Below are 26,440 nucleotides of genomic sequence, written 5' to 3' on the forward strand. Positions count from 1 at the left end.
TCTTTTAATGGCAACAGTAACTGAAAACTTCATTGACATGTCACCTTGCATGTCAGTCTATTGTTGTCAAAGTGTAAACAAACTTTATTTTAAATGTTTGCAATTGATTTTGTGAATTAAATTGCTAAAATATTTTTATAGTCGTGAAAGAAAAGTGGTTCACGATGTGTTAATGTATTTGTCGAAGAGAAATACTAAGGGTTCGGACAATATTTTCATTGAATAATGTTTCCGACAAAGGTTGTCAAATTGACTGACATGTTTATCGTATAGTACAGTCCACTATGAAAATTAGCTGTAGTCTGTTTCAACTACTTATTTTAATGTTTTTTGTCACTTTCTAAGTTTTGAATTTTATGGAATTGGGAAAGAAGTACCGATTTTGAAGGGTTCATGAGCAGACATTGCAGTTGAATATTCACACTGAATTTGATTATTGATGAATAATAAAATAAATCCTACTAGCTCGATTGATGGTTTCATTTAATTTATTTAAACCAGGTTACCTTTAATAATATTTTTCGTTAATTTATGAAAATATCAAATTAGCCCGTAATCCTGAATCCTGATACATAAATTTAGCCTATTAATTTAACACATGTACGACTGTACTCAGTGTTGCATAGAGATGGGTAGTGGGTAAAAACCCATTTCACCCGATTGGGTTAAAACTGGGTGATTTGGGTAAAAACCCGGTTTTTACCCATTATCACCCATTCTGGTGGGTGAAAACAAAAAAAGCGTTTTTTTAAAGTGAGAAGTGGTATTTGTTGCTAAGGTGGCGTTCTAGTGTTACGTAATGCAATCTGGGGGGAGAGGAGGTCTTGAAAAACGTTACAATGCGTTACAGTGGCGGAAGGGCGGTTCGATTTCAAGTGTTTAAGCAGAAGTACTTTGTAGTTGGTGTTGTTATTTGTAACTTTATACCGTAATGACATCAAAGAGAGAGTTTGGCATCTTTGGCATCCCCCCCCCCTCCCCCTCCATGTCCTTGCCATGATCACAAATGATTGTGTTCCTACTAAATTTCTTCTAAATTGGTTCAACGATTCTTGAAATAACACCATTTTAAATAAATAAATAAATAAATAAAAAATGTATTTATTGCCTTCGAACCATTTTATAAAATAATTGGTCACATCATCATAACGTGATCAATTTTACGATTTGGCCACGATATAAATGCATATTAGTGTTAAATTTGAATTATTACTTATTAATCAATAAACTTAAATGAGAAAAATTCAATAAATATAAAGAAAAGATACCAATTGAAATAATTATAAAGTTATTTGTTTTCACCCGGTGTAAACACCCACGGGTGGAATGAAACGGGTTTTTATTGGGTTTTTACCCTCATGTGGGTTTTTACCCGGGTGGAAACCCATCTCTAGTTGCACTATCAAATGCAATTGAAGCGCCTCTATGCCAGGGTTTTTATGTTCCTGGTCAGGCTATACAGAGTATTACGTTAGTGATTCGGTCAGAGGCAACCTTTAGCTCATGACCATAGAGAGAGACATTTGTTTTATCTGTGCTGAATTTTATAATTTCCTCTGTCGTGTCTATGACTGTGTGTGACAGAAGAAAAAAATTAAAAATTCGCGATGACAGGATTTGTGATACGTTTTTTACAGTGAAAATAATTTAGTTGTAAATAATAATAAACTGATAAACTGTAACATAAATTGGTCATGAAATCGTTTTGTGAGAGATGAGTGTCTTTGGAGATTTTCAGCGTGTCTGGGTGCAACGTTTTCCGGATAGTGCTTTGCCAGCCGCTTGGGAGGAAGATGTCAGAGCCAATTTGGCTAAACACAAACAGAAAGTGGCTATACTTAGAGAAGAATTGGAGAAGGAAGAATTCTACGTGGAATACCTAGAAACATTGTTGTCAGATGTTGAAAAACATAAAGCTGCAGCTCAAGGAAACAGAGGGGCTCCGCCCTCGGGAGCTGACGTGATCGAACCTGATGATAAGACTTCAGATAGCAAACAGGTAAATTTAAAATTTGCAGTGATTGCAACTAATTTCCAATGATTACGAATTTTCTGTGTTGATGTTGGTCAATCCCATTTTGCTTGTATTCACATTTATTTATCATCACTAAGAATAAATATAATCGTGCCTTATCAGTAGAACTAACCCATGTACAAATATAATTACACCAACATTGTTCAAGTTGTATAACATTCAATGCATCAACTATTGGGTAATTGGATTCTGTAATTGAATATCAATCAAAACATTACTAATCTTCAATTACAATTTTAAAAATACTCATTCCAGTTTGTATATTACCCTTGTACTACTATAAAACAACTCAATAATTTTGTAATTATATAATTGCTTTCACTGACTCATTTCTTTCATGAACAATGTACTGTTTAAGTTTAGTGATTGCTACATCAATTTAAGAAGTACTTAATTGTTAATCATGTTAATGTACAGTATTAAAACTCTAGGAAGTGTTTTTGCCTTGAGCAGATAACCATAACCATGAAATCCATGGAAATTAATGTTAACAAATTATTCATAACTGTGTATTGATCTGTGAAGCGTATAAAAGTAACAGTTTTATGCAATTGCTAGTGAAGTTATTAGCAGTTAAAGTATATTTTGCTTTGAAACTATGATAATTGATTTCTTGTTTATTCACTAACAGTAAAAACAATAGTTACTGTTATATCAATAAATAAATAAACTAAATAACAAATAAGTACTTATAAAATAACAAATACATTTGTGTAGTTATGACTAAAGAGCATTATGTTGTACAGAGTTAATTATGTTATTATGACTGTATGTAGTTACCTACTCCAAGAGATTAGATTGTAAAACATTATCTTTAGTTGATTATCATAGACATTTTTATATGGAGCTCCCTAGTTCTCTTATAAACATTGATAAATATTACATTACATTAATATTACATCTGGATAACATATGCAATACCTATGTTATAAATGTGTTGAGTTTGAATTCATTCCCAGAACAAATGTCTCATTTTGTAATTATAAACATGGGTGTGTCATTGCTTTCATTAGTAAATATCCTGGTAATTGGATATAATGTACGCAGAAGTTTTGTCATTCCTAACTCAACCATTACCACTCAAGGTTAAATGTAACCTGTTTAATAAACATCACTTATTATTCCCAAGCCAAACTTTAATGTTAATTAACCATTTTTAAACGATTGTGTGATTAATAGCCGTAAGCACATTATTATTCATTTTAAAACCTTTATGCAATGGATGTTATTTTTATTGTACAGGGTTCAAATACGGACTCACTATCGAAGAAAAGTGAAGTCAGTATTGATAGCAGTAATAAGAGTGATGACTCAACAGCTGAAACAGCTGAATGTGAAGATGTGCAGCTTAGAACGAAACCGGTCAGCGTGGGTGAGAGAAGCTCAGTGAACCAATGTATCAATGAGCTCTCATCAAATCTTGCTGCTGAGGCAGCTCGTCGAAGATGTAACAGCGAAGTGGTTCAGAGAACGGAGAGTAATCGAGATATTAGTGGTAATTTTTGTGTTTTGTCGAAATTATGTTTGTTTTGTATAAAATTGTTATCCATAAATCTGTTCTAGTTATTATATTGTCATTATTATACATTAATTTGTTATAGTTTCGTAATTCTATTAATGGTTATTATTTTTCCTCATTACAGCAGTAGGAAAATCAAGTCCAACACAAGCCAAAAACCGTCCAGCGTCACAAGCGGGTGATTTTGTAACTGTCATCGAAGTAAATGGTCTGAAATTAGCAGAAAATGCAGCTAAAAAAGCAGAAGAGTCACCGCAGTCTTCTGAAAGTAGCCCTGTTGATCCAACAGCTATTGCCAAGAAAAAAGTCCCACCAAAGTAGGTGTTTTCATTCATTTTCAAAGCAATTTTTAAAAAGGGAACCCAAAATTTCTCCAATTAGGGATGTAGAAATTAAGAGTGTATTAAATTTTTCGGTCACATTTTTGATCGTGAGTCACGCGATATAAGCATTTGTGGCGCTAAAATCCACTTGTGTTAAGCTGCAAGCAGTAACCATTATAAAATGAATGTATTAATTATTTCTACCTTGATATCATTTATTGAGCGAATAATTTTATTTCAATCCATTTTGAATATCTATTTTGACTAAAATATTTTTTATTATTTTTTCAGACCTCCACCAAAAGTGTTCAGTAAGCGCGGCGCGTCCTTGCCGGAGTCGGGGCTCGTCGACGACAGCCCGCCGTCCTCGCTCGGGAGGAGGATCCGCAACGCCGAGTCCCGGGAGTCCATCGCTAGTCGGGCTTCCACTCCCTCCATCAGCGAAAGGGTAAGTAATATTAGGATGCGTGTCCGCCAGAAATGTGCGAGGATGCGTAGCGAGGAATGTGTTTGTAAAGAACCAATAGAATCGCTTCAGTTACCTCGCCTCGGTACATTTACGTAGCCTTATCCAGACCGCCACCGAAAGGGTTCAGTAAACGCGGTGCATCTCTGCTCTGCCTAACTAAACAATATTATTTTCTTTTCGATACTTTCATTGGTGTAAATTGATGCTTCGCCAATAGCTATCGTGTCTGACTATTTAAAAATCGAGTATTTAGGCCAGAATTATTATGTATTCGTAATACAAAGCGTGCTTCTTACCGAAAATTGTCATGAAATACCTAACCATGAACCTAAACCTCTAACATAAACCTAAAAAAGTATGTTTTGTTGCAGGTGAAAAGCTATGAGTCCATCAACTCCCTATCCTCCGAACGCAAGCGTTCCGGCGGCGCCGCGACCCCTCGCTCCATAGACGAGGAGGTGACGTCGACCACGCCCGACCTGCCCGAGGGCGACAAGTCAGCGCCCATCTCGTTGGAGAGCATCCCCGCCGCAGTCCCGCTGGCCGAAGACGAGCCGTATTACGACCAAGTGCCCGTGGATATCAATGACGGCGAATATGTTTACATTCAAGCAGGTAAATGAGTTGTAAACGGAAAACAAATCTGAGGTTACTCTATGATTGCTGAATCATGTTTCATTTCAACTAATTGAAATAGAGTAGATGTGCATGTAACTCATTCATAATTTTCCTGTAACCTTCAGTTTCGATTTGCGGTAAAATTAAAAATAATTAGTTAAAATTAAATTTGTGGTAAAGTTATGAATAATATTACATGGTTGCTTTGTGGATTGCCAATAAAAATGTACAGTCGCGGAATGAAAAGGTTCGTCACCTTAGTGTCGGTTTTCGCTTGCACTAGGTACTGTAAGAGTCAAACCTGCCAACATAACCGTGCAAGAAACTATGCTGCTAACATTTAAATAAATATGACGTTTGCTAACGAATGAGGTTTTGCTTGTTTATTTTTCTATCCCATCAGTGCAATATTGTTATGTTGAACCAACAAGAAGGTTTTAGTTTATCAATCATAATAATCTTCTTGACAAGTTAAATCGTCAAACAACTTTAATCTGAATAATTTTGAACTTTATTGGCAAACAGTTAAAGATTATTTTCTCTAACTCGAGATTATTCTGTAACACAGTTTCAAAAGGTAATATGTGCTCGCGATCCGTTGAAGGAATACTTGAAAACTGACGAACCTTTTCATTCCGTGACTGTACCTTGGTCACTGAATCAAATTAAAATATAACAATTTCTTGACATGGTTTGTTCCTTTTCAGGTGGAACCGGATCGAGTGCAGAGGATGCGTCGAGCGGCACCAGTACTCTGCCTTTGAGCGCTACGCCTTCCGCGCCCACGGCGCCGCGCGCGCCCGAGTCCCCGCCTTGTGCCGTCGCACCCAACTACGTCAACATACACTACTTTATACAGTTAGTACCGCTCGTAGTTAAACTCAGCTCTTGACGAGTACTGGCCCACAGTGCTATTCCATCAGTGCCCACCGCGTCCCTCGGCCTTGCGCCGCAGCGCCTAACTGCTTCATATAATCAGTACCTCTCATCGTACTACTTTCGCTCTGCCCTGATGAACGTCGCGCCTTACGTCTGCATACATTATAACATTATTGTCTGCTTCGTACAGTCAGTACCGCTTGTTATTATTACTTACTGACTTACCACGCCCTGGAAGTATTTTTCATTCAACTTCTTACAAGTACTAGTAACCCTAGTAGCTGGTCTAGATGACGCATTTTTACTAGCGCGTTTCGAATCGCGCGATCGTGAGGTACTAAAGATTCATACCTTCTGTCCACATGCAGTCGCGAGTTTTGACGCTTGCGCATGTTAAAATTTCGTCACCTGGATCAGCTCGTAGGTTGTTTTTATTACCATTCCTATTCTTCTCTATTTCTAATTATAATGTAACACGATTTAGGCAAGTGGGTGAAGGCCAAGAGCCAAGCGAAGCAGGGTCCGAACTGGCAGACTCCAGCGACACTCCACTGCTGCTGAGAACCATCTCCTCCGACACGGAAGCCAGCGCCACACCGCCGGCTCTGAGAAAACTGCAGCACCAGGCAAGTGACATTTTTGTGCTGTAAAGTACTCCAGGAACACCAATAATAATAAGGAATAAATTTGTTATACATATCTACAATACAAATGACGCTTTGATATGCTGTTGTATGTACTTGATCGTTTACTTCTTACAGTAGCTTGATGACATACCACCACATTTAAAACTGATAGACTTTAGGCGTGGACGAGGTCCGAAGCGAATTTTTGTAGCGATTCTGTCGCGCGTTCGCATCGATACAGTTGAATGCGGTCGCTAGCCGTGTACCAATCGCCCAAATTGCAACGCACACAGTAAAATGTCTTATCAAAATCGAATCCAGAGCCTCTGAAGCTTTCTCAGATGTGAAGTATGTATGAAAGGTGAATAAAATAAATTAAAAATTCAAAAAAGTTTAATATTTAAGTATAAATCAACTATTACCATTAGTTTTTGTCAACCTGTCTCTTATACCCAATTTTAAATAACATAGATTTTATCCTGCCATTTTCCCACAATGTCGGTGTACCGCGGTGTGTTTTCGTCTTTCGCGTTTATGACTGAGTTTGTGGAGTTTCTTATTGTGTCCCTGAAATCAGTCTATTTTTTAAAAACTAAACTAGAAAGATCATAAAATATTCTACCCATGGTCTGTATGTTATTTAAGTCCAATTTATAACAGTAAATAAACTTAGAGCTAGGCTAATCTTAGTCAGTGTGCTTTTGCATCAGAACTAACTTACATGATGCATTTATTTATTTATTATTTACTAAATAATTATAAATAATTTAGTAAATAATACATTTCGAAAATTGCAGTGACTTAGGTACATTTGCATATTTATATTGTAGTATATTTCAGGTAAGTATTTAAGTGTGAGCTACTGTTGAAGATATTAGATAGAAGATATTTTTACTGGAAAAATTATGCAATAACTGGCCTGTGAGCTACTTTAGTTTTCTTTTTCAGAGATAACAGTTATAGGAATGTATGCAATGAGTCTTTGAGTTTCTTACATTTTGAGTCAGACAAATACCTTGTTTTAGCTCTTATTCTTTTGTTCTTTTTAATGGCATCCAAATCCCTCGGCGGTTACTTATCTGTTCCCACAGGGGGCGTCTATGAGTCATAGTTGGTTCGGGTTAATAATAAATGCATGATTTAATTAATTTAACATTTTATTTATTATTTTAATTTCATTATCTTCGTCGTTATCGGTAGGCTCTGATGGACGTTTGATACGTTCAACTTGTATAGTATTTCGTTGTGCTTTTATTTGATAAGTTGTTGGAACCTTGACTGGGGAACATTCTTCGACTCCGATCAATAAATTATACTTGCAGTACGCAACATTGCAGTTGGTGTGTTGGCATTTTGTGTAATAATAACACACACCGTCGACACATGATGAGCTTATATTTAGGTTATTAATTAAGTTGTTTGTAAGTTTTGTCGCAATTTGTTCTAATATAGATTTTATAAAATTGGGCATGTTGTTATTTATTCGTTGAAGAACGGAACTGTAGCTTACTGAATGGTCTATTGCAGTAACATCTGAAAAAAAAAATTATCATCGTCTTATTTATGTACCGAGTATCTACATTGTAATAGTTCATGTAAATTCAAAATAGGTAATAATCTTACTACCTATTTCACTTCAAGATAAGGACAGATTAAGTACAAATATGAACTATTATATCCAAAAATAAAAATATATAAGTCAAGCATCCAGTTTACTTAATGTAAAGAGCACTTATTCATTGAGTATTAATTAGTTACCTACACATGATCGTGTGAGTGGGGTTAGCTGTCGTTAGTAAGGGTCATAAAGGAAATTTTCAGATTAGATTTTAGCATAGGCGACCGACGAATCATCTCAAAAAAATTTTTTTTTCTCATTAGACCCGAATCACAAAATATTAGTTTTTTTTATAAAATATTTTTCGTTTGAATAATAAACACAAAACTCCTACTAACCTCGTTTTACGAATTTGACGTTGTTTCGTAATTCTCTAAAGCCGCAATCGTGGTCGCTTCTAATTCACTTGGTTTGCGGTTTAATCCTCCAATACTCATTTTAGGTACTTCTGTCGCAATTATCAAAGGAGAAATTACGGGTTCATTAGAAGCTTTCTCCGTTATCACTAAAGCTGTCTCAGGTGCCTTAGTTGTGTTCTCATCATTTATCGCTGTGGCGACTGCCGGTGACTTAGTACTTTGCTCCATTACTTGCGGTGAAAATTTAGTCGATTCATGACTTTGGGGAAGACTTGAAATCGTTGTGGGCTCAAGCGGCGTCATAGGTTTATCGGGATCTACAATAGTAGTATATTCGCGGCATTCCCCATCTTGATATGTATCATACATACTGCACGTGTTGTTCTTGCAACCGTCTTTATTGCATTTCATTGTTGTACAAGTTTGTTCGTTGCACCACACTGTGACGTTATGTTTACCTAGTTCTATGCTATCGTTAGGCCCGTAAGTCGTAGATGCAACAAGTTGATCGGTGATCGGTGTGGGCTCCTGTTCACCTGAACTCCACCACGTAAAAGGATATTTAATATATTCCCATAATGTGGAACCTATACTTGATACTATACCACGACCTTGGGTTAAAACACCTGCAAGCAAAGGCGTTAGTTTTGTTATTATGTCTTTCGTCATGAAACCCCAGAAAAGCACACTAATTTCTTTTTTAAATTAGTTATACTTACTTTCTGTAGGCTTGCTTAATGTTTCGTGCACTACACATAAAATCACAACCGAAAAAATACACTTTGAAACGAACATGATTGAAATGAAGGCTCTCTTCCAGGGAACAAACATTTGAATAGTTCCCGCATCCCTTTATATAGCTTTCTTGAAGAGGCACGCTCCTATCTGTGTCGAGAATTTGAGATAACACTAAACCGGGAATGTTTACTTAATGAGCAACAAACGACCATACAAAATAGCCTTTTAATTTTACCCGGTATCTCGTATCTCTAATGCAAACAAGATAATAAGACAATCACTAAAACTTTGTGCTTTCTGAATGCTTAGAAAGAAACATCGTAAATATTTTACGTGTTATTAATTTAAATTTAAGTTTAATACATTTGTTAACATAATATTTTTTGTTGAAGCATCCTTCTTAACAGACAGGAAACCTAGTGATGATGTGTAACAAAAAATTTAGTTGAGTATTTTTCGCATGTTGTTGAGTTTGCTTTCTGTTCTTTGATTTTAACTTCACAGAGAATACAGTGATCTTTGATATCAGGGCAAGCTAAGAATCTACATATAGAACTGGGTTTATAGCAGTTGGTTAAAATTTTCATCTTTCTTTTAGGTGGCCGCATTTTAGCATACATATCGTTAATAAAATTTCTTATTTCTTGAACAATGTTTCTTATTTCATGTATTGTACGGTTTGATTGCATTAACGTCTGTTCACTACTTAGGCTAATAAGCTCTTTCAGTTTTACCTTCTTTTTATTCATGGCTGCCATTAAACTTTTTATATTTATAAATCGTTTCAAAGCCACAGGTTTTTGTGAAAAATCGCCATTAGGAGCAAACTGTATTATTTTTGGTGACGGACTTTTGATGCTACGCCATGGGTTTAAATATTTCTCTTCGGAATTCTATAAAGAAAATGCACTTAGTTTGCTAAATACTTATAAATTATAGTAAGTGATAAATAAATAATTCCAAAAAAATCGTAACTTAAACATCTCAGTTACTTACCTTACTTGATAACCCACGAAAATAAATGAAAAAAGCAATAAACATTGCAGTTGCATTAGTATTTAATTGAACCATTATTCACACTTGAGTCTTATTAATTAAATCAACGTCTACACGAATTATCATCATTTACGGTAATAAACCAATCCTGAACGCTGTTAATCAGTATCAATGTTTATAAATATTATGGTGTTGGATGTTATTTTGTAAACATTTTCTAAAACAGTGATAAGCCTAATTTTAAGATTTCTTCACATTGGGGCAATGCCCCATTTTATTCAAGCTTTTAACGACACATTTAGACTTGATGAAAATTTTCTTTGACGCTGCAAATGTAATACATTTCAAATTGATGCATAGAGTTACTTTACCATGTATTTTCCCTAGCATCTTATCTTGCAACATATCTACAATTTCGAATACGACGTTTGAAGGTAAATCCATTATGGATTCCATTGAAGCTACGCTATCTGAAATGTTAACATTACACAATTAATTAAATAAGAAGTGTTCAAATTATTTTTTCTATGGTTGATATAAATCGTACTGTATAAACTTACCAGTTTTGTTAGATCCAGAACAGTGTCCTATATGATTAAATCTTTCATCTGGTTTACAGACTCTATGAATGCAAGTCTTTTCAGCACATTTCATAGAATGACATATTTTTTGTGAGCAAAACGTAACAATTCCATTGATATATTTACCAACAAAAGATAAAAAGGTGGGTGCTACAGCATCCATGTCATCCCAGTCGACTTGTCCAAATATAGCTTGTTCTAGAGCTTTCGTCCTATTATTTCGAATCGTCTCCTTAGTGATATTGAGTTTGGCTTTCTTATGCTCCCTTTGAAGTATTATATCGGTTATATTTGAGGATTTGACGAAGGAAACTTTGTTCTCGATAGTGATAGGCCAATATAGTAATTCCTCTTCTGAAAATCCTTTTTCGGGAGCCTTTTTCGCTTTACTATCAAATTTTGTGTCTTTAGGCATTACATTTAGATTTTCATTCGATTTTTTAGTATTATTCTGTGAACTGGTTTGGTTATTATATTCTACATGTATGTCACGTTTTTTACGAAAAATAGATGGAGCACTTATATTTGGTTTTGTTTTAGGGTCAAGCTCAATACTATTTCCAGTTCTAGGAACCTCATCAGTGTCATTTTCATTGTTATGGGATATATTAACCATAAAGTATATACTTTCTTCAAACTGTGTGCTATTTTTCAAATCTGGGTTTGATGTCGTGGTATTGACTATCTCTGGTTTTAAAGTCATTCTTGCTGGTGCATTTATTTGAATGCTTTCATTTAAGTTCTCACTTTTCAGACTTTTGATGCTGGCATTATGGTGCACGTTTATGGCTTGGCTTGGCTTCAATGTTTGAGCTGGAGACATTTTAACATTATGGAAAGCTATGAGTTTCTTACGGTGCTTCTTATTGCTATTTGGACGTGACTTCTTTCTCTTATGAATTGTAATTTTTCGGAAAGGTGTTGAATCGTGTTTACTTATTTTTGGAAGTCTTCTGTAACCAAACATATCAAGAGGAACTGGAAAGTTAAATGATGTCGTGGGTATTCTTATGTTCGACGTTAGCTCTTTTGAATTATCTTCATACTCTGTAGCACTGTCGCGATTAAATTGTTTTCCGATGTTTAGCATTTTCGGTAACTGTACATCAACCTTAATTTTAACATTTATGGTATTCGGATTTTCACTCATGTCCTCTAATAAATGCTCTTGAATTTTAGGATCAACTGATAAAGAATTTTGGGAAAATACTTTTCTAGTCAATTCTGGACTTTGCGGACCATTTTTAACCGTATTCAGCGAATCAAGTAGTACAAAACATTGTTTACAGTTGCATTTGCACGGTATTGTTGAAGATGTACACATGCAAGGTGATTTAATAAAATCATGTTTAACAGAACTTTTGAATAGAGGTGGCAAAATAATTGTTTTTTTGTCACCAAGTAGTTTATCTGAATTTGGCAATTCACCATCGAGAAGTTTTCTGGAATTCACTGAGTCATCATCAGGTGCCTTGAAATATGATAGTGGTGGATTTATTGGAACAAATAAATCTAATGGATTACTGAATCCTGTAGGTGGAAATTTGAACATGCCTGAGTTATAAAATTGGTTGGGGCTGTAATAACTATTATATTTTTCGAACGCCGAAGGTAAATTTGCCTTGACAAAAGTATCATGTCGTAAAGTCGGCACTTTGTTTTTAGTTTTATTTGACTTTTCTAGATAAATTCGTCTTTGTTCATGCGCCTTGTCCAAATACCGTTGGTAATCTGACAGTAAATCTTCAACGTTTTCGTCGCTTTCACTGTCGCTGTTTGTAAATGCATTGAATGGCTACAACAAGAGATGAAATGTTTTTATGAGATTTATTATGTAGCTTAGTAAACATTAAAGAAACTATATCATTTCTAATATTGTACTTACAGAATTTCTGTTCAGTTCGTTGATTATGTCTATCACGTCGTTAAATATAATTGTGTCATAGAAAGGTGTTATTTCTATACGATTTACCTCGGCGCCTAAAAATAAAAACAAAATTCTTATAATCAATTACATTCTAAAATATTACTGTATTTCTAAGCAGTGACTTACTTTCGGAATCATGGCAATGGATTCGTTTTTGAAGAGAAATTGCAAGTAAAATTAATACTAATCTCATGGCTCGGGTTTCGCAAATGAAGGGTCCTAACTAAAGAACTTAGTAGGTAATCAGAACTTAATTCGTAAACTTCCACTGTTTTATAGTGTTTGTTTTCACAAACACAGCTACGTAACAGCCATTGTGTATGGTGTGTGCTGTAATAATTTCTTGTGTAGATTGGTTGTGTATGTACTTTTTTCCTCAAATATTATACAAGTAATATTGTTTCTTATTAATTTGTAGTTTTTTCTTATCGTAATGATTAAAAGACATGTAATATACGTATCAATAGTAGTGGCCAGAGCGTGGAAAGTGTAGGCCAAATCCTCAATTAGCCTCTACAGCAGTGGTTCCTAACCTGGGGGTAATTACCCCCGCAGGGGTAAAACGGAAATTCTAGAGGGGTAACACGGGATGGCACGAAAAAGTATTAAAATAGCAATAAACAAAATAATAGTTACGGTATAGGCCGCGCCAAACTTATTTAGCAAAAAATTGCGTGGTGGGGGTAAATTTGGCCGTCGTAAAATGTATCGTATGCCTTCGGTTACAGAGTACATTTTACTATGGGCAAATTTACTCCCACCACGAAATTCTTAGATTCTGTAGAGCCGCAGGAGACCGCCGGCCGGCGGTTCGCGGTGGCGTACCGCGGCCGCGCAATGAACTACTTTAAAGCTCAGCTAGGGGTAAACTCAATTCTCATACTTGTTCACAGGGGTAGTGACATTGAAAAGGTTAGAAACCACTGCTCTATAGTAAATAAGAAACGGTCTTGCTCCTGCGACAAGAGTGCTGTGGAGAGAGACTAAATGACTGATGGACAATGATGATGATATCATTGAAATCAGACAATTTTAACGGTTGTTAATTATAACCAGACATGTTTTCTTTTTCAGGAGTCGAACATCAGCAACAATGAAGAAGCTGAGCGGCTTACCATGCACCGATGCATTGTCTCTAGTATCGTAGAAAGCGAAACGGTTTACGTAGAATGCTTGTATGTAATGGAAAAGGTAGTTATTCTGTAATAAATGATATATTTTTAAGAATTGTTCAAAAATGTATTCTACAATTTTGTTTTTACTCTTTTTCTAGTATATGAACGCAATAAAAGCCACTCTATCGACGTCTCAACCGGTCATTACTGAGGAGGAGTTTAACACAATATTTTACAAGATATCTGAGTTACATGAACTCCATAAGAATTTCTTAGAAGGGTTAAAGGCAGCTGTCGCTAGTTATGAAGAGCCTCTTTCGGTTGGCAGTCACTTCAAGAAGATGGTATGTAGTTGACAAAATGTTTATTATTTTTTATTTTTTACCAAATGATCCTAGGTATAGTTTTGTCTTGTTCCTAGGCTGAGAACATAAACGTGTACGGCGCGTTTCTTCACAACTACGGGCGCGCGACGGACGCGGTGCGGCGTCGTTGCTCGACTTCGCAGCGATTCGCAGACCTTACGCGACAAATCGCATGCCGAGGGCAGCCTATGTCGCTCGACGACTTGTTGCACAAGCCCGTCGCAAGGGTCCAGAAGAATGCCCTAGTATTACACGTAAGTTGCTCTGGGAACGTTTTGAAATGCCTTAAAAAGATTTAGTTGGACCTATAATATTTCTTGTGCTATTTTTGTTTTAGGATCTCATTAAATATACACCAGCAAGTCACCCTGATCATGCGATGTTAACCGACGCCCTGAATATGACGCAACATTTCCTTGATGAATTTAATATAATACAAACAAAATCTATGTTCCCGGTAAGTTTCGTACACCTACAAATCAGTGATATGATGATATTATGAAAAAATAATTAACTCTGACTGTCTCTTTTAGAATGCTGACCGCGCACAAAGAAGACTAGTTAAAAACTCGTTCATTGTAGAGCTATCGGACGGTCATAGAAAATTGAGGCATCTGTTTCTATTTAACGATGTTATTGCATGTGCCAAATACAAAGTAAGTACGGTCAACTCCGATCAAGTTATATATGTCTTTTATATTTTGTTTGTTTTGAGCAGTCTATTTCATTGTGTATTTGTATTTAAGGCGTCCGGTCGCGACAAGTTCACGTTCGAACTGAAGTGGTTCATCCCACTGCCTGATATAGTGGTAGTGGAGGAAGACTCGGCGGTGGCCAACGCTAACGATGCGAGAGAGACGTCGCCCGCCAACATAGTCGCGCTCAAGTCCCAGGCCTCCACCGTGCGGGACCAGATACTGGCTGAAGAACGCGCTTCACACGATGAAAAGGTAGATTTAGGTTATATTTCATTCATCTAATAGAAGTGACAACAGTGTAGGGACGTAGGGAGGCCTCCCAGTTGGTGGACCAACGATCTGGTGAAGGTCGAGAGAAGTACATGGATGCAGACATTGCAGGACCGGTTGTACTGGAAATCAGTCAGTCAATCAGCAGAAAGCCTTTATACAGTAGTAAACGTTTGGTTAAAACAAAAGAATAGAAATAGTAGCTTCAAGTACCCGAATGAGTGTTGTATTTTGTCGACTACAGACACTACGGTCATATTTTTAATATTCCTGTTTCGTATGGTACATTGCTGAAATAATTCAAATTTAGATTATTACTTTTCATACAATCGCAAAAATTAATATCTGCAGTCTGCACTAAATATGGACTTTTTCGTGTAACCAGAAAATGCGAATCGGCGGCCGCGGCGCACTAGAGAAACAGCGTAAAAAGCTAGCTGAATTGGAAGGGCAGCTAGTGCTGGCGTCTCCTAACCTCATATTCCGTGTGGGGGCGCGCGCCCCGGGCGGCTCCACGGCTCTGCAGCGGCAGCACATATTCTTCCTCAGTTCCGAGTACGAGAGGACGCAGTGGGTCGACTCCATACATGCTTTGCAGGTGAGTCTTTACTCCAGTATCTCTGTAATTTCATTTACTTGGGTATGGCAATATACTTGTTTAAAATATAGACCAACAGTAAACATTCGTTAGTTAACAAATTACTGAATTGAACCATGTATTCCGAATGTCGTTGGGTTGATTCTTATTACTCAGTAGTGGTGGATAATAGTGTTTCCAAGGAAAGAGTAGCTAGATAATCATAGATCGCTCGTTCCTTTTTGTGGAAGTTACAGAACATAATACTTCGTATAGAAGAATTTCTACTCAATATCGTCAACAATATGGCGCAATTTAGCTTGCCTCAAAGTCCAGCAACATTTCGTTTACATATTAGAGAAAACCATTGCAAGTGAATTTGAAAATGAAAAAAAAAAACCTATTCAGTAATCGGTAACTGCCCGCTCGTGAATTCCTTGTGGATAAGCCATGCCGGCGTGGCCGTGCGCGTGTTTTGTTTTCGGTGTCTACTCGGGGAGATCGACAGGCCTCGTTACAGTAATTAAGTCAGGTCAAATCATGACAAGAAGTTGCTCCATCTAGCAGCTTCTTCGTCGTAAATATTCAAATGTTATGTTCGTAGGCGTCTTCCGCGCCCCCAGCGGGCTCCAACACAGTCTCCATGCTGGAGCTGCAGGCGTGGGTGACGGCGTGCCGCAGCTACCTGCAGACGGACATGGGCTCGTACCTGCTGCGCAGCGGCCGCGACGACTCGCTGCTGCTCGGCGACCTGCAGCTGCACATCGGCGGCATGACCGCGCCGCTGGACACCGCCGCCGGTATGTGTCGCGTCACCAGCAGGCTCCAACTAACAAACAGTATATAGTTTCGTCATCATCATCATTTCAGCTCCAGGACGTCCACTGCTAAACATAGGCCTCCTCCAATGACTTCCACATGATACACACACATCGCACGGTTTATCAGTTTATTTAGTTTCAAGTCAATGAAAACAGTTTTAAAACTTAATACCTCTAGGATAGGCTGCATTGGTGCCGCTGGACACTGCTGCTTTTATGTCTCGTCACCAGCAAGTTCTAAGAACCAAACAGTATTTAGTTTCATCATCATCATCATTTCAGTCACAGGATGTCCACTGCTAAACATAGGACTCCCCCAATGACTTACACATCGTACGGTTGGTAGCGGCCTGCGTCCAGCGCCTTCCTGTTTCCTTTATCAGTTTATTTTGTTTCAACTCAATAAAAACAGTTTTAAAACTTATTACGTCTAGGATATGAATGCATTGATACGGGCATCCAGCCCTCAAAAAAGGTTGTGGGTACAACCACCCAAAATCTATCATAGACTGCATCCCACTTAACATCAGGTGCGATTGTGGTCAAATACCTGCCTTGTTATGCATAAAAAAAATCGCCCTAGTTTAAGCTCTTGAGATCTACAAGCGGACTTGTCAAGATCATAAAAGTGACCACACATTTTAATATTGGATGTGGGCGTTCCCATCGTGCCCACAATAGTGGATCCGCGCCCGCGGGGTTTTTTCGAAAAACGTCATCTGAAGTTTCGAACGTTGCCAGCTCTCTTACACAAAACGAGATGAGCGTCGGTGATAGATAGACCCGTAACTACAGCATTACAAAGGTGACTGAGTTTCTTCCGCCACTTCTCAGCATCAGCCCATATGTTGTCCCGAAGTGGTGGTAGGGCAAGCTATATTTAGGACGTGTGTAAGTGACCTGGAAAGGGCCTATGTACTGAATAAACTATTTCATTTCTGAATAGCCCCCCTGTACTTGCTACTCAATAACATTCGTATCGCATTCCTAGATTACTACGTAGTGGTGGAGGTGGACTCGTACGGGCACTACTTCCGCAAGGCCAAGTCCAAGCTGGTGTGCCGCAGCGCGCAGCCGCGCTGGAACGAGAGCTTCACGCTCGACCTGGAGGGCTCGCAGAACCTGCGCCTGCTGCTGTACGAGGACGCCGCCCGGCCCGTGCTTAGGGGGAAATGTACGCTGAAGGTAAGTGATTGTAACGTATTTTTATCAAACTTTTATGGCGAACAAACCCTTGAATGTCCTGTAGGCCTAAGATGCGCGCCGCGATAAGCGGTTATCACGCCATTTTATCGATTTTGCTCATACATTTTAACATCGATAAAAGTTATCACGGCGCGCATCTTAGGCCTACTGGTAATGGTTAACTGGCCGAATATTCGATAGACATATTACTTAAATAAGTTACTGTTCTAATCTGCCAAACTTCAAATTGATCCACTGAATCCGTTTCCATTTTTAGCATCATAAGCTCTCTTGTGATATACCAAGGATGTGGAATCTTATATTTGTGGCTATCTATGTGTACGTCACAATGTAAATTCATTGGACTACCCGAAGCTGCTCTACGTGGCCAGTGACAAAAATGAGTTTTCTATTTTTTTATAAGAGAGCTCGGAGAAGGAAGAAACGCGACACTCAAAAAACTTTGTCACCGGCCAGGAATGCGCGTCACAAAGCGCCGCGAGTGGTCTATCTATGCAGACTTCATTTATTTTATTTTGTAGTTCTAGTGCTTCACTCAGTCAATGCCAGTATGGGAGCTGCATGGGAGGAGTGACATTGAATTATGACGTGACAAAAATCTGAAGCCTCGTTGATGTTTGACGTTACAAAAACACCCTCTCGTGCCGCTCCCATACCTCAAGCGCTAGAACTCTAGTTGGTTATTTAATTGAATTGTACTATCTCAGCTGTCTCGCGAGTGGGTCGCAGAGAGTGCAAGCGGCGGCGTCTCCCGTGCCGTTATGCTGGGCGGCGGGTCGCTGCCGCTGCGGCTGCGGTTGTTACCGCCCGAGCGCTCGGCGCGCCGCGTACCCAGCGCCAAGGCCGGCGCGCTGTTCGGCGCCAAGATCACGCACGTGGCCAAGTGAGTACACTAGTGCAGTGGTCCGTCCCAGGACCCAGCTATGACATTGTCAGGAGGGCGCTACTGTCAATACTGGGTCTGGTCTGGGAATCGTTCAACTATAACGGCGTAGCAGCTGCCAGGAAAAAGCAAAGAATCTGGACTGATGAAATGTTAATTTTTTTTTAAATATGTGACTTTGTCAAAGCTACTTTCAAAGACAAAGAAGGTTTTGTGCAGCGTTGTCTGTGTCATCTAAACTTCCTAACGGTCAACATAGCGACTAGTCAGTCACCCTTCGCATTAGCGTCTTTCGAGTATCGTTTTGCCAGCGCCCGCGCAGTGCCGACTCAGCGTCGCCGCGACGTCAATGTAACGTTTTCTATAATGGTATCACAACCTTTATTATAAAATCAAAAACCCATCATTTCAATAGTCTAACTTATTATTCTGCTTACAGGCGAGAGAAGCGCAACATCCCGTTCATAATCAGCGCGTGCGTGCGCGAGGTGGAGCGGCGCGGCATCCACGAGGTGGGCGTGTACCGCGTGTCCGGCAGCGCCTCCGACCTCAACCGCCTCAAGAAGAGCTTCGAGACCAGTCAGTATACACAGAAGTATCTCACCCTCACCGGGCAGTAGCTAGCTCCGTAGCAGGCGAGACCAGCGCCACATCCCGTTCATAATCAACACATGCGGGCGTGTACCGCGTGTCCGGCAGCGCCTCCGACCTCAACCGCCTCAAGAAGAGCTTCGAGACCAGTCAGTATAAACAGAAGTATCTCAACCCCACCGGGCAGTAGCTAGCTTCGTAGCAGGCGAGACCAGCGCCACATCCCGTTCATAATCAGCGCGTGCGTGGGAAAAGTGGATGGGAGATCTTTTTGGTGATCTTTAGGGGAGGCTTTTACATCCAGTAGAGGGCTGCAATTGGCTGAAATAATGATGACGATGTGTTGTGTGATCCATTAAGCAAGATGGTTCCATCAGTTCGCGTCTTAAATCCACGCACGACATTGCTGATTGCGTTCATCGCAACATAGTATGTCGGTAGTTTGTAGATAACTGTGACTAATTGTTTTTCTTTCTGCAGACGCGTACGAGGCGGAGCAGTTGCTGAAAGAAGTTGACATCCACTCGGTGACGGGCGTGCTGAAACTATATTTGCGCGAGCTGCCTGAGGCGCTGTTCACCGACGCGCTCTATCCCGAGCTATTACGCGCTTGGGGTGCCACACAGGTATGTTATAGTGCAACGCCACTGCAGTTGCTTGCATACGGCCTTACGCCACGCCCACTATACTGAATCCAATACGTTACACGGTAGCAGGCAGGCGACAACATGTTATGTCACGCCGCTCCATACGCCATGACACTTAAATAGACGACTGCACGCCACGGTACTGCAGAAGATGACAGCACACAATGCCTCGGCAGGTGACTTCGCCAGTTTCGCTGCAGTAGGTTACTGCAAAATGCGAGTACGCGACACTGCAGCATAAAACTGCAAAATGACATATTGCAGCAGGCAATACTTTTTTTAAAGCAACGTCATTCTAATACCTCTGGCTTTTCCAGAAATCTAAGACTAGGCCTTAGTTAGTCGTTACCAAACACATGATAGAAAAAGTATTCTCGATAGATTTACATTGCATTACATGGAATATAACTCACTTTCACGCATTAAGATCGTTGTTTTTGTGTTAGGGCGCCGGCACATCAGTGGAGTCAGGCCCGGCGCACACGCGGCGCCACGCGCTACTCAAGTGCTACGCACAGCTGCCCGACCTCAACAAGAACTGCATCGACTTCCTCCTCAACCACTTCGTCAAGTGAGTCCGTGATTTGTTATGTCTATCCGTCACTTTCACTTCTACCGATTGGTGGCGTAAGTGACAGAGACGGCAGTACATTATTCTTTCTTATCTCAGTGGGATATTTAGTTTTCGCCGCGGGAGTCTGCTCTGTACCGAAAACTCGTCTCTTCTATATTAGGAATACCTTAGGACGAAAATAAGAAAACAAGGATGTCTTGTCGTGTCAGAAAATATTTCTGAACTATCACGCCATATTCCCATTAAAATAAAAGTTAAAAATAATGCAGGCGAGAGCAAAGTGTACAAACAGTTAGCGCTCTGAACTTCAATATGTTGAAATTATTTTGAAAAAGCAGAACAACAGTCTAAAAACCACACCGAAATAGGCTTAACTTTGGCCCTGTATTAATTTATTTTAATCTTGCAATTTATTTAACTGACATTTATGATTTTGACATTTAATTTGCTCATTATTACTTTTCTTTAACATAATATTATACTTAAAATCACGCTTTAACATTTGTATGCCGACAAGGCTGATCACGGCTTGAACACATATTTTGTTTGTATAGCCTGACCAGGAACATAAAAACCCTCGCCATGTTGCGGAAAATTAATGGTACTAATTTCTTTTAATGGCAACAGTAACTGAAAACTTCATTGACATGTCACCTTACATGTCAGTCTATTGTTGTCAAAGTGTAAACAAACTTTATTTTAAATGTGCGCAATTGATTTTGTGAATTAAATTGCTAAAATATTTTTATAGTCGTGAAAGAAAAGTGGTTCACAATGTGTTAAAGTATTTGTCGAAGAGAAATACTAAGGGTTCGGACAATATTTTCATTGAATAATGTTACCGACAAAGGTTGTCAAATTGACTGACATGTTTATCGTATAGTACAGTCAACTATGAAAATTAGCTGTGGTTTGTTTCAACTACCTATTTTAAAGTTTTTTGTAACTTTGTAAGTATTGAATTTTATGGAATTGGGAAAGAAGTGCCGAGTTTGAAGCGTTCATGAGCAGACATTGTAGTTGAATATTCAAGTTTAGAATTTGATTATTGATGAATAATAATAAAATCCTACTTGCTCGATTGATGGTTTCATTAAATTTATTTAAACCAGTTTACCTGTTTTATAATATTTTTTGTTAATTTATGAAAATATTAAATTAGCCCATAATCCTGAATCCTGATACATAAAGTTAGCCTATTAATTTAATACAGGTACGACTGTACCCAGTGTTGCACTATCAAATGCAATTGACGCGCCTCTATGCCAGGGTTTTTATGTTCCTGGTCAGGCTATACATCATATTACCTGTGTTTCACAAATAAATTATTTGAATTTGAATTTGACCAACCTTTGCCGAAATCTGTGTTACAAGTAACATTTAACCAGGGTGAACCAACACGAGGGCGAGAACAAGATGTCTCTGCACAACCTGGCCACGGTGTTCGGGCCGACGCTGCTGCGGCCGGCCAGCGCGGGCGGCGCCGCCAAGCAGCGCACCGACCTGCTCGCCGCCGGCACCGTCGATGCTATGGCCCAGGTGAGCCATTCACTGTTAATTAACTTTTTAAAAAAATAAAACCGACTTCAAATGCGTGAACACAAAAAAAATCCCCAATTTTCCACCCTTGGGGGTTGTTTTTTCTATTATTAAATTTAAATGGGACCACCCTTGAGGTATTACCTATACGCCGAAAAAAGATTTGTTCAAATCGGTTCATAATTGGCGGAGTTATCGCGTAACAAACATAGAAAAAAAAAACATACGGGTCGAATTGAGAACCTCCTCCTTTTTTGAAGTCGGTTGAAAACTGAAATTCACTGAAAAAAGTATAACTCGTAATCTATATTATACAGGGTGTTAGGTAAATGGGTATATGAGCCGACACTAGCCCATGTTAACATATGCATATAAATGGTATGGTGAAGTCAGAAATTTGATATCATCATTTTAATTTTTTTAATGTTCATACAAAATAAAATTTATAAAATCAGATTTGTATGAAAATTAAAATGATGATAATAATAATCAATTTTCTGACTTAACACCCTGTATGAAGCTTCTATAATATAAAAATGAATCGCAAAATGTGTTGGTAAGCGCATAACTCAACAACGCCTGGACCAATTTTACTAATTCTTTTTTTTAATGTTCGTTGAAGTCCTATAATGGTTTTTACTTCGACAAAAATTCGAATAATTTCCGGATAAAACCCCAAAAACAGCCCTTTTTTCACGCGGGCGGAAAGAGAGTTATAAATAACTCGAAAAAATCGAACTGCCTAAGTAGCTCAGATGAAAGAGCCTTTGCACGGCCAGCCGAAGATCATGGGTTCCATTCCCTCCTTAGGCAGTTCGAAGTTATTTATAATTTAGTTTAGTTTTAGTTAGAGAAGTGACTAATCGCTAAGATATTCTGATATTTCGTAGACACCATTGAATGTTGTAAGCACAAACACGATTTTACCACATTATTCCAAGCTAACTAAGCTCTGTGCCTCTTTATGGTTTAGTTAGATGCTGTTTTTTGTCTCGGCTGAACATGATTCAATTAGCGACAGTCGCTTAGTGGGTGCAAATTGTACACCTTAGCATATTCTATGCGGGCAGCGCAGGACCGTTAATTGTGGAAAACCTTGGGGCAGGCCTTTGTCCATGGACGTCATTTGGCTGAAACGAACGAACGAACATATTCTATCTGGTATTAAATTATAAAAAAGTTTAAGTTTGTGACTTTGGCTAAGCGTAAAAATATTGATGTGGAGATCTGTCTTTTAGTTATTGTATTGTTTGATTCTGGCAATAAATATTTTCATTTACATCGTATTTTAGTTGAGTAACTTATGAAAATTTTAGAGTGCCATACAAGCAAATAACAGTCAATTCCTTATTTTATGAAATTTAAGTTCTCAAAATAATATCTATCATTTCCAGGCCGGCATCCTGTACTGCCTGCTCCAGCAGCGTCAGTTGGCGGCGCAGCTGTCGTCGCACCACCGCACCACGCCGCTCCTTGACTAGGCCGGCTCCACGTGAGGTTAGCGAGACTATACCGGGCCAGCCTTTAGCCTCAGCCCAACACTGTTCACCATCGCTTGAGTTAAAGATGAATAAGGACTCAAAAATAACAATCGACAAATGATTTACATCATGAGGGTTTGAGACGCGACACGCCCCAATCTACGCTAACCTGTAATCTTACTATCGGTGGCTCCACTTACTTTCAAAGTTTCAATCACCGATTTCGATTCTGTTTACGCTCCGAACGACGCTAAAACAAGACACAGAAAGTTCGGGTCACTGGAAGACTTTTAGTTTTCTGTATTATATCTGCATTTAAAATAAATGTATCACCAGTATTTCTCTTTTGCGAGTTGAGCTTTGGCATAAACTTATTATTCCGCGATAAATACTCGTCCAAAACAGATTTTGCTGTCATAAACAATACAGGGGTGCCGACTACGAATTCCATTAAAAGACATTAGTGGGTGGTTTGAATTAATAACTATTATAATAAGGTGTACTTCCAATCTTAACATTGATGAAGATTTTTTTACAAACTTTATTATACCCAGTCATTTGTGCCACATACAAACTTTTTATATTGTATGTAATATCTTATACATTCCATAATTATAAAATAATAGACTGACTATAGAAGTATCGATTAGAAGATATATCATTTACACAAAATTAGCATTAAATATTTGGCAACATCTGATAACATTTCCACGCATAGTTGTGAAGACAACTATTTCAATCCACACTACCATTAGGAGGCGAGTCTTAGTGTGAAATTCGTCATAATATAAAAATGGTCGGGATGAACATTATGGATGAGTATTATGAAAAGGGACCGAAAATATTAATAATTCATTAAATTTTTAGAATAAATTGGAGCAGACTGATATTGATAAAAATGAGTATTAGTATTTATTTTCGAAATAAGAAGTGCATTTCGATCAAAACGTATTGATTTATTTATATCGGGAGATTATTTAGTATTGCTTTATGATACACAAATAGCTATTACGTATTTCTTTTTGTTTTTACAATTAATTGTCCGGTTTCTTCCACATAGTAGCATTTTAAATGCTAGTCGTGTGTTAATAGTCGTAAGATTTTGAATAAGAAGCGTCTTTCACTCCAATTTTTCGGGTAAAATGTACCTATTTCAAGGAAATAATGGACGCAATTGTTTAAAAGAATATTCATATTTGGTGAAAATATTTTTTATCCAATAAGCAGCTGTATGAAGGGCGGTTTTTATTCGGATCATTGTTTCCAGGACACCACATTGTAACATGTAATATCCTCCCCATCGATGGTAGTTGTGACTTCATCCAAGGATTCGCTAGGATTAGGGATAGATATTATTTAATTCACAAGTAGTTATAGGTTATGGTGTTATATTAGTACTTAAATTGTGAAATTGTACCAAAAAAATCAACTTAGAACAAAGTTAATCTCATATTATGAAATGTGTTGATTTTGTTGAGACAAACATTTAATTGTCATCTTTTATTTTATTTAATAATATATTCATGGCTTATTTAAAGTAAACACCATTATTTTACATATTTAAACCTGATTTTCCTTCACCAAAGACCACTTATATATGTATAATTCCTGAAAACTATCATAAGAATATTGTATTTTTTGAATACCCAATTATACTTAGATTTATCTAACTAAAAAGCATAAAGTTACAAGTATGACTGTATGGCAAATGTGTTTCTTTCTTTGGATCAACTAATTTAGAACGAAAAATAATGTTATGCACCATTTATCGTGACTAAAATAGGTTTCCATGGTTTAAATTTTCAAAGCAGTATTTCTCCATTGTTTTTTAAATCCCAACTATTTTAAGTAATTAATAATACTAACAACAAATTAGAATTTGAAAATAATGCAATTATGGTAAAACATTGAAAATAAAGTGGTGAAGATTCATCTTTTGCCTTTAATGTTAAATAAGATACCCATTTATAAATATTTTTGCTAACATATTGCAACTAGTTAATAGCTTATGGGGCATCACAAATCACTTAGATTTTTTAAGAATAATTATTGCACGTTGCAAATATTTTTGAGTCATTATTATTTAATTATGTAGTAGTACCTTTATTCAGACTGAGAGTGTATACCTGTGCTTACTGCTGCCAAATTTACTATTGCCAATTAAATTTCATGAAAAAAGTAGTTTACCCTAGACCTAAGCATTTTATCTAAAACAATCTTGCTAAAATAGTTCTGTAGGTGAAAAGTAAGCTTTGTTATTTATATGTAAAATAATAACATTGAGTTTACTATACCTTAAAATTTTGAATCATTTTAACATAGAACCACACAAAGGGCATCTAGTTTGATGTAGGACATTGATACTTTACTATTACTTTAGTGAGCTGTTTAACAATTTCAAAAGAAGCTTAATACCACCTTCAGAGCTATGACAAGCAGGTTTATGCTGTATGCAACAAACAGGTGATTCAAAGTTTGAGATGTTACCTTGTAGTTTCTGCATTTTGATCAGAAAAAGTAAGATTAGTTTCTTTGTTTGATTGATTCTAAACATTAGTTACGCTGGTAATATTCCTGCTGTATAATAGAATATTTACCCAATTTGGTTATCAAGAAATGTATTTAATTTTTGTATATAATTGACACTAAATGTAGTTATTGTAACTTTCGCAATAAAATGTATTTTTAATACACTCTTTTGGTGTTTTTTTTTCAATTACTAATTTCCTTTCCTACATAACAATGTATCATACAAATATGACTATGTACAAGATGTTGGCTAATATTATAATGTGCAATAGCAAAAAAAGGTATACTTCTTACAAAATATTTACACAATATAAATAAATTATAATAATTATTTGTTGTTATTAACCAATCATTTTAGATTTGGTCAATCATGGGAATGACTCGCAACAAATAGGTAAACTTGTTTTAAAAGTACCCATGTATATTGCCCAGCCCAACATGCTGTAGTATTATATT

The 26,440-nt window shown here is 37.6% G+C and overlaps 2 protein-coding genes across 2 annotated transcripts; one reads left to right on the forward strand and one right to left on the reverse strand.

Annotated features, from left to right (window-relative positions):
- Positions 1–1,561: 1,561 nt before the first annotated feature.
- On the forward strand, positions 1,562–26,139 carry RhoGAP1A (Rho GTPase activating protein at 1A). The gene is made up of 22 exons (XM_028307127.1): positions 1,562–1,999; positions 3,278–3,530; positions 3,679–3,871; positions 4,169–4,325; positions 4,718–4,961; positions 5,672–5,822; positions 6,328–6,469; positions 13,763–13,879; positions 13,962–14,147; positions 14,225–14,422; positions 14,506–14,625; positions 14,702–14,824; positions 14,915–15,118; positions 15,522–15,734; positions 16,318–16,513; positions 17,526–17,719; positions 18,448–18,623; positions 19,063–19,202; positions 19,695–19,840; positions 20,308–20,432; positions 21,824–21,974; positions 23,369–26,139. Exons 1-22 carry the CDS (start codon positions 1,715–1,717, stop codon positions 23,453–23,455), a joined length of 3,801 nt encoding a protein of 1,266 aa, XP_028162928.1. The 5' UTR covers positions 1,562–1,714; the 3' UTR covers positions 23,456–26,139.
- On the reverse strand, positions 7,609–9,283 carry LOC114354646 (uncharacterized). The gene is made up of 3 exons (XM_028307132.1): positions 9,166–9,283; positions 8,426–9,072; positions 7,609–8,002 (listed from the first exon to the last, which is right to left on the reverse strand). Exons 1-2 carry the CDS (start codon positions 9,275–9,277, stop codon positions 8,432–8,434), a joined length of 753 nt encoding a protein of 250 aa, XP_028162933.1. The 5' UTR covers positions 9,278–9,283; the 3' UTR covers positions 7,609–8,002; positions 8,426–8,431.
- Positions 26,140–26,440: the final 301 nt, after the last annotated feature.

The sequence above is a fragment of the Ostrinia furnacalis genome, unplaced genomic scaffold, assembly GCF_004193835.3.
Source record: "Ostrinia furnacalis isolate ACB-3 unplaced genomic scaffold, ASM419383v2 OfSCF2102, whole genome shotgun sequence".
In the NCBI taxonomy this organism is placed as follows: Eukaryota; Metazoa; Arthropoda; class Insecta; order Lepidoptera; family Crambidae; genus Ostrinia; species Ostrinia furnacalis.

Excerpts from the sequence above, each read along its gene's own strand:
- RhoGAP1A (XM_028307127.1), top strand. The coding sequence starts at position 1,715 with ATGAGTGTCTTTGGAGATTTTCAGCGTGTCTGGGTGCAACGTTTTCCG. Across the intron at positions 13,880-13,961 it reads GCTTGTATGTAATGGAAAAG|TATATGAACGCAATAAAAGC; the intron begins GTAGTTATTCTG and ends CTCTTTTTCTAG. Across the intron at positions 21,975-23,368 it reads CCGTCGATGCTATGGCCCAG|GCCGGCATCCTGTACTGCCT; the intron begins GTGAGCCATTCA and ends TATCATTTCCAG.
- LOC114354646 (XM_028307132.1), bottom strand. The coding sequence starts at position 9,277 with ATGTTTGTTCCCTGGAAGAGAGCCTTCATTTCAATCATGTTCGTTTCA. Across the intron at positions 9,073-9,165 it reads ATTAAGCAAGCCTACAGAAA|GTGTTTTAACCCAAGGTCGT; the intron begins GTAAGTATAACT and ends CTTTGCTTGCAG.